Source organism: Cynocephalus volans, chromosome 1 (genome assembly GCF_027409185.1).
Source record: "Cynocephalus volans isolate mCynVol1 chromosome 1, mCynVol1.pri, whole genome shotgun sequence".
Taxonomy (NCBI): domain Eukaryota; kingdom Metazoa; phylum Chordata; class Mammalia; order Dermoptera; family Cynocephalidae; genus Cynocephalus; species Cynocephalus volans.
Window position 1 is genome coordinate 145,798,561 of NC_084460.1, and position 15,732 is coordinate 145,814,292.

Below are 15,732 nucleotides of genomic sequence, written 5' to 3' on the forward strand. Positions count from 1 at the left end.
ACTGAGATGTTAATTATTTATATGAAAGCTACACTTTTATATTTTCAGTTAACTCCAAGAGCTCAATTTATACAGATATTTCTTTTCAATCCTTTGCAACAACAACATTCCTATGCGATTGATACTGTTTATTGTTTCCAGGAAGAAAAAAAGGTGTCATAAGACCCATTAGAATTAAAGTTGCCAACATTTTAATTTCCATAATTTTGTTTCCTAATCTGTCAGTGGCATTTTTGGCCACAAAGTCTCCGACCACATTAGTAAATTATACAATGATAAGAACAAATGACATTGAAGCATATTTTTAATATGTTGCTTCTTATATGTTTTCATTAAGTAGACGGGGGTATTTAAAAAGCAAAAGAAAAATGTCAGTGTAATCTTAGGCTTTGTTGGTATAATTATGCTAAGAAAAGCAAGAAATGTGCATGTTGGGATTTTATTTTTATTAGATTTCCCAGTCATTTCAAACGTTCTGATTACATTGCTGTCTGAGCCAGTCCTCATGAATATATTGATGTCATTGCCATAATTTGTAACATTATTATTAATTACAATAAAAAACACAAGAATTATCATTAAAAAAACTTCAGAATAGAATATTATGATTCTACATATTTTGCTAAGACACATAGAAAATATAAAGTGGTTTGCAACCTTCAGGTACATTTGAAGAAGGTAGCTGGATATTTTACTAAATGACAGGGAAGAAACAATTTGTGATTACAATCATACCATGGAAAATCCACAAAGTGTTTCACTATACTTTAAAAGTGCATTTTAAACTGCCCAAAATCTTATATCTTGTTTCTCTCATTGATAAAAATATGGCTTTGGTCAGATTGGTATTTTGGGGGAGGACTGTGCATTAATTTCCTTTCTCAAAAATTTCTACCGAGTTTGCTATTTTCTGGCTTTTCTCCAAATCATTTTTTTTTTTTTTTAGTGAAATGGACCCTTTAATTAAATCTGTATAAACTCACCCAAATGTAGAATTACTCTTTCTGTCAAGAACACTTAGTTTTTAATTCTCTTTTCTGGCCAATTTCAAGTGGCAAAGTAACTTAAATCCATTCTTGTTTTGTTCTTAAGTTACAGTTTTGGGAGCTGAAGCTCTAGTTCTTACTTATGTAAAAATTTTCTCAGAAGAAGAGGCAGCACTATACTAATTGGGTGGTCAGGGTCCAGATTCTTCTTTCACCTCCTTTATGCTGTCGTCATAGCATTAGGTATCATAAATGTGGTTCTGCATTTTAAAAATTTACTTGCATTTCTTTTCAACAATACGTTTTAGAAATATTCATTTTTGTACTGTGGGTCTATCAACTGCGAGCATAGTCTTACTGCTGTACATGTTGGCAAAAAACTTCACCTGCAATACCTACCAGCAGGAATCCTGGGGGGCAAAGATCCTCCCCCTGGCACTGGATGCGGGGCCTGGATGCTATTTAAAAACCCCGCCCTCAGGAAGCTGGGGCAAAACGCCTCCATCCCAATGGCCGGGAAGGATCCTTTTTAAAAGACAAAAATTGATATTAATCAAAGTCTTGATTAATAGAAAAGCCGTTGATCATTTACTTGGAATAAAAACCTGAAATCAACGAAGACATCAAACCTCAAAAGGATGCTATGAAATTAAAGGAATGGGATGCATTTTTACTCATAAATTTATAAAATCAACCTAGTTTCTTGAAAATAAATCAGTTACAATCAAAGAGGGTTTAGAAGCATCAGAATGCTAAAATAAAATTTCTAAACCTACATTTAGAACACAAAGTGGTGCTATGGAATGACAAAGTGGATATAAACACCAGCCATTGATGTCATTTATTTGCAGAATTCATGCCCACATGAGTTACAGACATGCAGAAAATAGCCACAATGGGATCTGAGATATATGCTGCACCAAAAGGAGCAGTGCTTTACTTAAGACATATCAGTATTAGTCACTAAAATGAGGAGAACTTTTATACCATACAGTAATTACGTATGTTTTCAAAACAAGAATAAGAAAATCAATGTACACATTTCTATTAAGGACAAGACACGAGAGTTTGCAAAGGTAGAACCATATGCTTTTTCATTTTTAAGAAGTCTATCCTGAAGCCAAAAAAAAGTAAACTGCTTGGAAATTTATCCATAAAATAATATAATGAATCATAGAATAAAAGAATGTCAAATTTGAAAAACACTTTAGAGGTCATCCAGTCAAAAACCTTCATTTTATAGATGAATAAACTGAGGTCTGCAGAGGGAAAATGATGTCACATAGTTGGCAGACAACCAGGACAGACCCTTTCCACTATAGAAGAAAAAGAAATAATGAACCACTTTCTATTTGGGAGACTGCTATCCTCTGAATATGAAATCCTACACTTTGGAATGCTAACATTACACTTTGGTGTCTCAATGACTTGAAAGATACTAAAATCACTCAAAAGAAAATTTAACTAGTGAGTGGGCAGCACTGGTCATTGATATGGCCAATCTAAGACAAAATCACAATAGTACCCTAAAAGCAAGTTACAATGTTGGTTGTAAGGAATGTATTTCATTCGGGACCTCTGAAATTCCCATTAGCTTCACATCTTAAGTCCTCGTGTCTCTCCTCCAGAACTCAGATTTAGCAAGTCCTGTGTTAGTAAAGAGAATTCATTCTGTTTCTTAACTCAAATTTTCAACCAAAAATAAGTTAAAATTTGAGGCTTCTTTGAACTTGGGTCAAAATTAAAGGGACATGGTATAAAGTCTTTCATATATCTTGCTTCTGTGGAGAAAAGTTGTCGGTAAAAAAAGCCAGCATCTCTTATATCTTCAGAGATGTGTTCATGAAAGAGCAAAGTTATGATGAGTATTTGAATAGGTAAGGCCCATACATTGCGCATTGGATTAAATAAAGCACAGAAAGAAGGTCACTTACCGTGGATAAACTAGTTTTGTCATTGATTTTATGGGATCTTAGTATAATGGTCGGGGCAGGCAGAGGTGCAGTCTTTTAAACATTAAGAGGTGTGGCAAAAATGCCAAGTGGTAGGCCAGGAAGTGCTCTGAATTAACATCCAAGGAACAGTGAAACTAATTTTTCCTTTGTGGTTGCATGATATATTTATCATTATACACAAAGTTAATATGTGCTTCTGTGTAATGTTTCCCACACAGGCATTTTCCACATTGCAATGTTTCATCACTGTCTGGGAAAACACAACAAGGCACTTCACTGAATTCCAGGTGGACGTAATTTCATCATATATTTATACAGCATTCTTATTTAAGTTACAAAGGAAATGGTATTATTACAATGGGGAAAATAATTACAAGAAATGCAGATTTTATTATATGCTGTGAAAAACTAAAATAATGCAATTTTAGCTGATTATGGATTTATTGAAGCCAAGTAAGAGGAAGCCTGGTTCAAGAATATTAGGTCATAAAGAAAAAGAACAGCATAGTCATGCACAGGGGGAAAAGAAGGATATAAATAAAATTATCTTAAAGGAAATTTGAAGAAAAACAAAAACGTAGAGCAGCTACTCTAAATAACGCTAATATGCTACACATTTGGAGATTTTTTGCTGTTTTTGCCAACATTATTCAAAACTGTTAACATAGAAAAGATGCCCATTATTTTAACTCCTTTGAAAGAAACTAAATATGAATATTATTTTATTGCTATGATTACATTGATTACTGTTTTTGTTATTGTGACAACCTGTCATATTTAATAGCAGCTTTCATTTTCCTAAACTTGCTGCATCATTCATAATGGCTTTGTTTGGTTTCTTTACCATGGGTAAAAAGGTCTTTCATTTATTGTGGCATCCCTTCCTTAAGGAACTGTCATTTTTTACAGCTGGGAAACAACAAAACAAAACAAAAACTGGTGTACATAAATACATTTAGTTGAGATATCACTTTATGTGATAATAATGCCTTATCATTTTTCTCCTTAAAGTCTGTCATGTCAACAGAGCTGTCAGTTTTCACAATTTAATCAGGAAAAACTAAAATTCTTCTTTATTATAATTCCCTTGTCTCTTAATACAAAAGAAATTAAGGTTTGGGATTTGATATGAAATAATTTTAATCTGGTTTTCCCAATTGCTGACTCTGTCTGTTTTTTGTAAAAATTAATTGTAGAATTTATTAATTGATTATATTGTAGCTAAAGAATAAACAACATCTAAAATCCGTAGCAGGAGACATGTAAATTTCCATAAGTATTTCGTTTTTGGTTACATTCAGTAGAGAAAGTATTTGTTAATATAAATTAAATTTTATATGTAAAGAGAGTAGTCATTACAAGTTTGAGTTTTAAAATGTGTCATTTCATGCAAGCTTTTCTATAACCTGAATACTTTAGTTTCCAGTTTGTTAGTGATCTTGAGTCTTTCCTTAGTGAAGTGGTTTTCAACTTTGGTGGTACCTTCCCTCTTAGGGAGCATTGGAAATTATCACTGGGGAAAGGCATTACTGGTGTTTAGTGGATGGAGAACTGAAGGAGTTGCAATAAGTGGAATACTCCCTGCAAACAGGAGAATACTTCCTCCAAATGCTAGTAGATCATAAATCGAAACATGGTAAAGAATCATAAAAAAAAGGTTAATAAATAAAGCTAGTTAATAGCTCATATGAGACCGCAATGTGAAAAAAACCAGAAGTTAATATGCTGTTTATTCTGACATCTAGTTTGATCAATCAGTGGAGCATTCTGATTGCTCAGATTATCTGAAAGTAAGCTGGCCTGCAGAGTAGTTTGCAAATAATTAGGATAAAATATATTTAATACTTAAGCTCTATAAAACAAAATCCCATTTCTAATTTGATATTGCAGCAATCTCCCTGAAATAACTTTACATTGGAAATTAGGTGTCTTTAAGAATTTGTGCAAAAGATAACAGCTAACTGTGACCTTAAACTCTTTGTGCCACAATTTCCTCATCTATGAAATGAAAACTATAACTGACCCTACTTCCTTGGGCTATTTGTGAGAATTAAGTAAAAGCAAATGATCATAAATATAAGCCAATGTTATTATTATTTAACAGCCTTAATGTTTAAAAAAAAAAAAAAGAGCAATCTCTTTAGGTGGGAAGTTGAAATAAAGGTTGATGAAATTTCCTAATGCAGACCTCCTCACACACAAACCCTTAATAAAAGATTTTATTTTTTTTAAGATTATGTATCAGTAATTTTATTTTGATGCCACAAAGTTTAATAAGGGCAATATCCCTATAATATGAACTTTGATATATGACTCCTTCAAGGTGTTTTTATTAAGCTGCGTTTTTGCAAACACCCATTATGATCTATGTGCAGACAATGGTTACATAGACTAAATTAAAGACAAACACTTTGAATTGGAAACTTAAAATACATGCTCGAGTACACTTGTTTGAAGTGGTGCAGGAAGATTAATTTGCTTGTTACTATGTTTGGTCCTCATCTGTTATACCTTGTTCAGTGATGAGTTCACTTTATACTAGTATTTTCCAAAATTGGGGTGGGGAGTGTATCAGCAGAGTGCATGGAAGATGGGTAGTAGAAAGACAGTACAAGAAATTTGATTTCTATTTATGCTTTATTTCACCCTTTAGTAATCACTACTTTTTTGTATCTTTTGTAAATATATGTAATATAATACCATACTAGTTCATATAAAAATTATAAACACAATAAATATACAATATCCCCTGTGAAGTTATCTCAAACATTTTTATTATTAGGGTATGTAATCAGAGAATTTTGGAGCTCATTTGCCTAAGCAATAAAGCAGTGAGAAAAATGCCAAAGTATGGATGAAGTAAAGAACTTACTTCAAGGGCTTGAACAAGTAGGGCAAGGCCTTGATTTTACCCTGTTTAAATCACTGATCCTAGAAGAACATGTTGCTTCTTACATGGTGGTTTCAACCTTGGATATACATTTGAAAATATATAATAAAGGCCCAAGTGAGCAAATAGAATATGGAAAATTCATCTCTTCAACTTCTAAAATGAGTTCTTTATCAACTAGATCCAAAAGGAGGAGGACACAAAAATTCACTGGAACAGTATTTAAAAAGATGGATTTCACTGGTCATAAATATGTGGCATTTTATGTATGTTGTGCCTGTGTGTCATGTGATTATTATTTAAAATTGAGAATCAAAATAAACTGAACTTATAATCAGCCCCTAAATTGTTAAATTTGGTATGGTTAATATATAAAATCGATATTATTTCAAAATATATTTATTTTATCCTTTTATTTTACATTATGTGTGTTTTATAATAAACATAAAAATATAATAAACACAGTAAAGTGGTACATACTTATGACTTCTAAATAAATAAGTGTCCATACAGTGGAGAAATTGGGCTCAAAAATGTTTAGTGTTGTCAGCATGATCCAAAGTTTGGAGAGCTGAGAATTGAGTTTGCATGCATTCAGAGGAGAGATCCTTCCTTCATCCTTGAGTACCCAGTACTGAGTTCTGTAACTGGCACATAGTGGCCACTCTATACAGTGTTTTGGATTAATGATGGTACCTCTGAGCTACAGTAAGAATAGCTTCAAAGTGCAAAGATAACATTGTCATTTAAAACCAAGTGTGTTGCCAAGAGGTGTTTTCCCTGAGGAATGCTCACTCCTGAACTTTCAAAGATTCTCTACTTCTTTCTCTATCCTCTCTCTCTCTCTCTCTCTCATCTATCAATCCATCTACCTTCTACTTTACTATTTAACTTCACTTGTCTTTTCTTTGTCAGACTGTTTCCCTCTATTCCTTGCGTAACTCCTATTTTCTTTCCTACACGCCCCCTTTTTTTATTCACAGTTATGATAAGTTGTAGCATTATATATTCTCTCCTCTACTATAAGAAGTAAAGAAGAAAACCATAAAACACTTATGTATGCGGAAATCCTTCTTAGTTTTCTGTGATACTGGATGAGGCCTCAGACTCAATAGGTTTACATCACCAGTGAGAAAGTTCAGCAACAGTAAGAAGAAACGATTTCATGTAAAGCATTGGAAGAATGCATCTTTTACTCCACAGAGACCTTTATTTTGGGTCTCTTTAACTGATAACAAGCCGCCTGGGAAAGACTAAGCTGCTCTGCCTACTTTGGTAAAGAAAGGATTACTGCCTCATTGTGATGCCTGGGGTGGACCAGCTGGGAGTCCACTGTGGTCTCCTCTAACATGAAAAGATGCATAGAGTAGGGTTTCAATAAATGTGAGCTGAATCTGTGGATACATAAACGGTCAAATAAAAAGTGACAAATAACTCCTTAGGTAAATATCTTGCTAGGATCTAAAGAAGTACTCTGCCTGCTCAATTGCTTTCTAGGCCAATAGCAACTTTCTGTGGCTGGAAGGGATTTAATTTTCAATTAGGCTTAGAATGTGAAAAATAACTACTCATGAATAGCTCACTAATTTATCCTTTTATCCATTCATTGGCTTTATTTATTTAGTAATATTTATTGAACTACTTTTTTTTTATCTATGACATGCATTTCTAATACAAAAAATAGGAAATCAAATAATTTTTGATATGACACTAAGCAAAGCCAAAGATGCAAGCACAGAATTTTGTCTGTTTTCTAAATTCTTATAAATGGAAATACCCCTACAATTAAATTAGCCTTTTCCTCTCTATCTGCATAGCTAGCTTCAGTCCAGATTTTTCAGCAACAGATATGACTAAAGATCATGTAACCATTATTATTTAATTTCTGACTTTTTTATTATTCTTTAGGTCACTGCTATATGAATTTTATAGATTTCTCATTTTGTTGTTGTTCAATAGGTCGCAATAAAAGTATTGAAGCAAAAAGGGCAGTTTCATGTCTAGATTTTTATGAGTTACTTCTTCAGCACTTTAAAAAAGAAATTTACAGCTTTCTCTGAGTTATTTTTAAATTTTTAGAACTTGTAGGATATATATAATAAAATTGTGGTTGTTACAAATTATTCTTTTAAATGATAGCATTAGTAAGGAGAGTTAAAATATGCTCAATCTGATTAAAAATGAGAAATTTATTGAAAAATACGTTATAATTTATATGTAAAACAGGAGTTTTTTGACTTTTTAGAAGCAAATATTTTATTTTATTTTATTTTATTTTATTTTTTTATTTTTATTTTTTTTTATTTTATTTTATTTTTTTTTTAATTTTATTATGTCGATATACATTGTAGCTGATTATTGCTCCCCATCACCAAAACCTCCCTCCCTTCTCCCTCCTCCCCTCCCCCCCAACAATGTCCTTTCTGTTTGCTTGTTGTATCAACTTCAAATAATTGTGGTTGTTATATCTTCTCCCCCCCCCCCGGTTTGTGTGTGAGTGTGTGTATGTGTGTGTGTGAATTTATATATTAATTTTTAGCTCCCTCCAATAAGTGAGAACATGTGGTATTTCTCTTTCTGTGCCTGACTTGTTTCACTTAATATAATTCTCTCAAGGTCCATCCATGTTGTTGCAAATGGCAGTATTTCATTCGTTTTTATAGCTGAGTAGTATTCCATTGTGTAGATGTACCACATTTTCCGTATCCACTCATCTGATGATGGGCATTTGGGCTGGTTCCAACTCTTGGCTATTGTAAAGAGTGCTGCGATGAACATTGGGGAACAGGTATACCTTCGACTTGATGATTTCCATTCCTCTGGGTATATTCCCAACAGTGGGATGGCTGGGTCGTATGGTAGATCTATTTGCAATTGTTTAAGGAACCTCCATACCATTTTCCATAGAGGCTGCACCATTTTGCAGTCCCACCAACAATGTATGAGAGTTCCTTTTTCTCCGCAGCCTCGCCAGCATTTATCGTTCATAGTCTTTTGGATTTTAGCCATCCTAACTGGGGTTAGATGGTATCTCAATGTGGTTTTGATTTGCATTTCCCGGATGCTGAGTGATATTGAGCATTTTTTCATATGTCTGTTGGCCATTTGGATATCTTCCTTAGAGAAATGCCTACTTAGCTCTTTTGCCCATTTTTTAATTGGGTTGCTTGTTTTCTTCTTGTAAAGTTGTTTGAGTTCCTTATATATTCTGGATATTAATCCTTTGTCAGATGTATATTTTGCAAATATTTTCTCCCACTCTGTTGGTTGTCTTTTAACTCTTTTAATTGTTTCTTTTGCTGTGCAGAAGCTTTTTAGTTTGATATAATCCCATTTGTTTATTTTTCCTTTGGTTGCCCGTGCTTTTGGGGTCGTATTCATGAAGTCTGTGCCCAGTCCTATTTCCTGAAGTGTTTCTCCTATGTTTTCTTTAAGAAGTTTTATTGTCTCAGGGTGTATATTTAAATCCTTAATCCATTTTGAGTTGATTTTAGTATACGGTGAGAGGTATGGATCTAGTTTCATTCTCCTGCATATCGATATCCAGTTATCCCAGCACCACTTGCTGAAGAGGCAGTCCCTTCCCCAGTGAATAGGCTTGGTGCCTTTGTCAAAGATCAGATGGCAGTAAGTGTGTGGGTTGATTTCTGGATTCTCTATTCTATTCCATTGGTCAGTGTGTCTGTTTTTATGCCAGTACCATACTGTTTTGGTTATTATAGCTTTGTAGTATAGCTTAAAGTCAGGTAGTGTTATGCCTCCAGCTTTATTTTTTTTGCTCAGCATTGCTTTGGCTATGCATGGTCTTTTATTATTCCATATAAATGTCTGGATAGTTCTTCCCATTTCTGAGAAAAATGTCTTTGGAATTTTGATGGGGAGTGCATTGAATTTGGATATCACTTTGGGTAGTATGGACATTTTCACTATGTTGATTCTTCCAATCCAAGAGCATGGGATATCTTCATCCATACTTTGGCATTTTTCTCACTGCTTTATTGCTTAGGCAAATGAGCTCCAAAATTCTCTGATTACATACCCTAATAATAAAAATGTTTGAGATAACTTCACAGGGGATATTGTATATTTATTGTGTTTATACTAAAAACCATAAAAAGAGACAATGAGGGACACTACTTAATGATAAAAGGACTGATCCATCAAGAAGACATAACAATCATAAATATGTACGCACCCAATGTTGGAGCTGCCAGATTTATAAAACAAACTCTATTAGACCTAAAGAAGGAAATAGACACTAATACCATAATAGCAGGGGACCTGAACACTCCACTGTCAATATTAGACAGATCATCTAGGCAAAGAGTCAGTAGAGAAACACAAGATCTAAACAAGACTCTAGACCAATTGGAATTGGCAGATATCTACAGAACATTCCACCCAACAACCTCAGAATATTCATTCTTCTCATCAGCACATGGATCATTCTCCAGGATAGATCACATATTAGGTCACAAATCAAGTCTCAATAAATTCAAAAAAAATTGCAATTATCCCATGTATCTTCTCAGACCACAATGGATTAAAACTAGAAATTAATAACAAACAAAACTCTGGAAACTATACAAACACATGGAAATTAAACAGCATTCTACTTAATGACATATGGGTCCAAGAAGAAATCAAGCAGGAAATCAAAAAGTTTATTGAAACTAATGAAAACAAAGATACATCATACCAAAACCTGTGGGATACGGCAAAAGCAGTATTGAGGGGAAAATTTATTGCATTAAACGCTCACTTCAGAAGAATGGAAAGATGGCAAGTGAACAACCTAACACTTCACCTTAAAGAACTAGAAAAACAAGAACAATCCAATCCTAAAGTTAGCAGACGGAAAGAAATCATTAAGATCAGAGCAGAATTGAATGAAATTGAAAACCAAAAAACAATTCAAAAGATCAATGAATCAAAAAGTTGGTTTTTTGAAAAGATAAATAAAATTGACAAACCATTAGCATGGCTAACAAAAAAAAGAAGAGAGAAGACTCAAATAACAAAAATTAGAAATGAAATAGGCGATATTACAACTGATTCATCTGAAATACAAGGAATCATTCGAGACTACTATAAACAACTATACGCCAACAAATTTGAAAATCTGGAGGAAATGGATAAATTTCTGGACACACACAAGCTCCCAAAACTGAACCGTGAAGACGTAGAAAATTTGAACAGACCAATAACAATAAAGGAGATTGAAGCTGTTATCAGAAGGCTCCCAACAAAGAAAAGCCCAGGACCAGATGGATTCACAGCAGAATTTTACCAAACATTCAAAGAGGAATTGACACCAATTCTTTACAAACTATTCCAAAAGATTGAAACGGACGCAAATCTCCCAAACTCATTCTATGAAGCAAACATCATCCTGATACCAAAACCAGGTAAAGATATAACCAAAAAAGAAAACTACAGGCCGATATCCTTGATGAATATAGATGCAAAAATCCTCACTAAAATACTAGCAAACAGAATACAGCAACACATACGAAAAATTATTCATCACGATCAAGTGGGATTCATCCCAGGGATGCAAGGTTGGTTCAACATACGCAAATCAATAAATGTGATACACCATATTAATAAACTCAAACACAAGGACCATATGATCATCTCTATAGATGCTGAAAAAGCATTTGATAAAGTTCAGCACTCATTCATGACAAAGACCCTCTATAAGTTAGGTATAGAGGGAACGTATCTCAACATAATTAAAGCCATATATGCCAAACCCACTGCCAATATCATCCTGAATGGGGAAAAGCTGAAAGCTTTTCCTTTAAGAACAGGCACTAGACAAGGATGCCCACTCTCACCACTCCTATTCAACATAGTGTTGGAAGTACTAGCCAGAGCAATCAGAGAAGAGAAGGAAATAAAGGGCATCCAGATTGGAAAAGATGAAGTCAAACTGTCCCTGTTTGCAGATGACATGATCCTATATATCCAACAGCCTAAAACCTCTACAAAAAAACTGTTGGAATTGATAAATGATTTCAGCACAGTAGCAGGATACAAAATCAACACACAAAAATCAGTAGCATTTCTTTTCTCCAATAGTGAACATGCAGAAGGAGAAATCAAGAAAGCCTGCCCATTTACAATAGCCACCAAAAAAATAAAATACTTAGGAATAGAGTTAACCAAGGAGGTGAAAAATCTCTATAATGAGAACTACAAACCACTGCTGAGAGAAATTAGAGAGGATACAAGAAGATGGAAAGATATTCCATGCTCTTGGATTGGAAGAATCAACATAGTGAAAATGTCCATACTACCCAAAGTGATATACAAATTCAATGCAATCCCCATCAAAATTCCAAAGACATTTTTCTCAGAAATGGAAAAAACTATTCAGACATTTATATGGAACAATAAAAGACCACGAATAGCCAAAGCAATGCTCAGCAAAAAAAAGAAGCAAATATTTTAAATGCCCCAATTTTCTCACCTGTAAAATGACAAACCTGAACAAGAACCTCCCTAAGTTTCCTTTAGCTCTAAAAGTCTGTTTATATAATTTTTATTCCATTTGCTGCATTGAATGAAGCCTATATTTTCTCAGATGGAAGTTATGTCCAGTGGTTTTACCTGTGTTTATTTTTAATGGGACTTCAAATCTCGACCACTAAAAAAGTGCCCTGAATAAATCTGCATCAGTTTTAATTGTGAAAATGCTTTGGTTTAATACCGGGCAGAACTTTGAATTCTGACTCTACCAGTGTTGGATAAGTTATTTTCCTTCTCCAATACTCAATTTTCTCATTTGAAAAACGAAGCTAATAATGAACATTTTGGTTTATTGTGAAACATATGAGAAGTGTCTATTAATGGCTGATACTAAGTGCTCAATAAATGGGGGATAAATATTTTTCCTCTTTCTCCTTCTTAATTTCCTGAAATTGACCTACCAGTTGATGTCTCCGTGTCTCCACGATATCCTCTCTGCCTGGAAGGCCTCTCTGGTCTTGGCCAGCATCACCTCCTCTGACAAAACATGCTTGACATACCTGGGGAGAAGCTCCTCGCTATTGTCTCCTCTGTGCCTCTATATAATCTTAGACACTGTAACAGAGGCAGAACACTACATCAGTGCAGCTTTTATTTGTTTACAATCTCATAGCCAAACTGATATGCCCATCAAGTGCAATAAATAAGTACATTAATTTGGTGATGAAGGCATTCAGTTGTACTGAAGGGTAAAAGCTCTGACTGAAGATATTGTACTCAGATGTTTTTTTTAAAAAGAACCAAAAAACAAAAAAACCTGTAGAAATAAAATAAAACACATGTCTTGGGTGGCCTCTGCCTGTGAGGTGCCAGCTGGTGACTTTTGGCTTACACGTTTGTCTTTCCCACTAGGCTGTGTCCAGGCACGATAAGCCATGCAAGTCTTATTCTCCTCTGCGTGCCCAGTCCCAGAGCTTGGGCATGGTAGGAGCTCAATGAGATATTTATCGAGCTGAAGTAAAGTCATCTTTATGTGAATAATTCAAAGGTAGTTTGACTTCATACAAATAATAGACGGTGCTTTTTCAGTGTTAGAGCTTTCAAAACCATGTATACGCTAATAATATAAATATCCTAAAAAATGTGTGTAATTATTAAACTTCAATGAGATTTATGACTTTCTACTGTAAATGCTTATGAAGAGCCAGTGTTTAAGAACCAGTGACAGGCTAAAATTCTAAAAATTCTAAAATTATTTTATCTAAGAAGTGAAGACAGAGTGAACTGAACTTAAAAAGCATGTTCTTCCATACAGGAAGGTTGGTTGGTGGGTTCTGAACAAGCTGTTTCTTTCTGGGATCAGGCTATATGTTCTTTAAAAAGCATTTTTATGCTTCAGGGGCAAAAGAGTCAGCTAAGCAGTTGTTGAGCAGCATTTATCAAAATATATAAGAGCTAGATCTATTTAGCTTCCTAGGCAAAGTGTGCTATGCATTTAGTACTTATGAACTGTGGGTATGTCTGTCACATTATTAAAGTGGGGCTAGCACCTTTAGCACACTAGATAAAGAGGTCATGAGGCAGGCTGTGTCTGCCTCCTTGTAATTTTCCAAAGCTGCCCAAAGACCAGACTGGCCATTTGTTGCTAGTATGTATCCTGCTGTCACATACATCACATTGTTGCTCTCTCATATATACAAACTTTGAAAGAGAATGTTCTGGATTTAATTTCACTCACAGATATGATGATAACAACCTTGGCAACATTATCTACAAACAAATGTGTTAATACACACCAAACATTTCTCATTTAAGGCTAAGACATTTAAATTCCTTTCAACATGTTGTTAGCTTTTTCAGGTCAGAATGGTACCCATTTGGCATTTATATGGTATGGGCGATATGGCAGGATAATTTGGTTTAGTAATTCCTATGTTACTATTTAGTATTTACAATTTGATTGGTCTTGAAAATAATCAGGGAACACACAACTAGTCTTGAAAATAATTGAGAGCAGCCAACAGAGAATGAAGGTAAGCAAGTCTCTAATGTGGCTTTACATCAGCTCTGATATGGTAAATGTATGGCTGGGGTTGGCACTCTGATGGTAATGAATGTGGTGTGTTGTTGGCAAAGACACATCCACTTTTCCAGGTAGCCACTTTTTGCTTGAGGTAAGCATGTGGGATTTCCTTTCATCATCTACTTGCAGCCATGTATGGCATAGACACTTCCGTGGACACCTCCCTGAGTCCTTCCAATTCAGATTATGTCACTGCTCAGTTAGACTATTTCAAAATCTTCCTCCTTGAAACTAGCTTGGGTACAAACCCAAGACATAAGAATGGCTTCAAAATCCTTTCACATTTTAGTGCACATATACTAGAATGTTCATTGCATTTTGAAAGTGTTGCTTACTCCTTCCAGCACAAAGTGAGAATACCCATCTTGGCCTGATTCATTCTAAATACCCTGCTAAATTGCCACCTCTTCTGGGAGGTTTTCTATTTTGCTACTGCTGGAATCATCTTGCCCACATCCGCACTCTCTTGGGAGGCAGCAAGCTGCAATGGGAACAGCACAGGTGCTGGAGCCAGAGGGGTCCAGCTTCAAACCATTGCTGTGCCACAGCTTGCTGCATGACCTCGTGCAAGTCATTAAACTCCCTGAGCCTCAGTTCCCATTTTGGTGGGAACACTGGTGTGGGAAATAGTATGTTGTGAGGACAATTGCACAAGATAGTGTTTATAAAATACCTGACACAAAATAGTCATCCTAGCAAAGCCTCACTACCCACCTCTGTTGGCCCTTTTCCCTCTTTCACTTATAACACCGTTACATTTTTCTTTGTAGTATAGTTATTTCTGTTTATGACATATCTTACTATAATTTTTCTGAAGCTTCCCATTTTTATATTCGCAACACAACTTGGCACGGCCTGTTGCACAAAGGTGTTGATTGTGAAGGTAACTTTTAAAAATGGTAATTAGAAATGATATCCATGTTTTCCTCATTTGCGACAATCTATTGGTGGTTTGATAACAACTTTTAAAGGTGAAATGACAAAATTCATGCAACTGCTTTAGGAAGTTAGTCAAAATACCATTCGAGTCCTAAAAATGTTATGACATGAAAAGCCCTTCTCACTAGTTTGTGTGTTCTTTCATTGCCAGATAGATAGGTGGACACTGAATGACACAAACAGCCAGAGAAGGGCCTTCCACATCTCAGTTTTGCACAGGTACCCTCTCATTTGTGTATTTAAGGGACAGAGGGGGAGGAGATCCTGAGAGCAGAGCAATTTGTACAGTTTATCTTAGCAGGAGAGAAAAGTGAGGCACAGAGATAGAGAGGCTGTCCTGTGAGGGGAGAGACCGACTCAGCACTCATTCTCTGCATGTCTGACTCTCCCAGACACAATCCAGCC

At 34.9% G+C, this 15,732-nt stretch overlaps 1 protein-coding gene across 1 annotated transcript in view; it reads right to left on the reverse strand.

Annotated features, from left to right (window-relative positions):
* The window catches only part of EPHA6 (EPH receptor A6), an 839,959-nt gene that overhangs the window by 137,137 nt on the left and 687,090 nt on the right, over positions 1–15,732 (reverse strand). Inside the window, exon 12 of the mRNA XM_063078754.1 lies at positions 1,386–1,511. Within this exon, the coding sequence (XP_062934824.1) occupies positions 1,386–1,511 (126 nt within the window). The remainder of the gene's footprint in view (positions 1–1,385; positions 1,512–15,732) is intronic.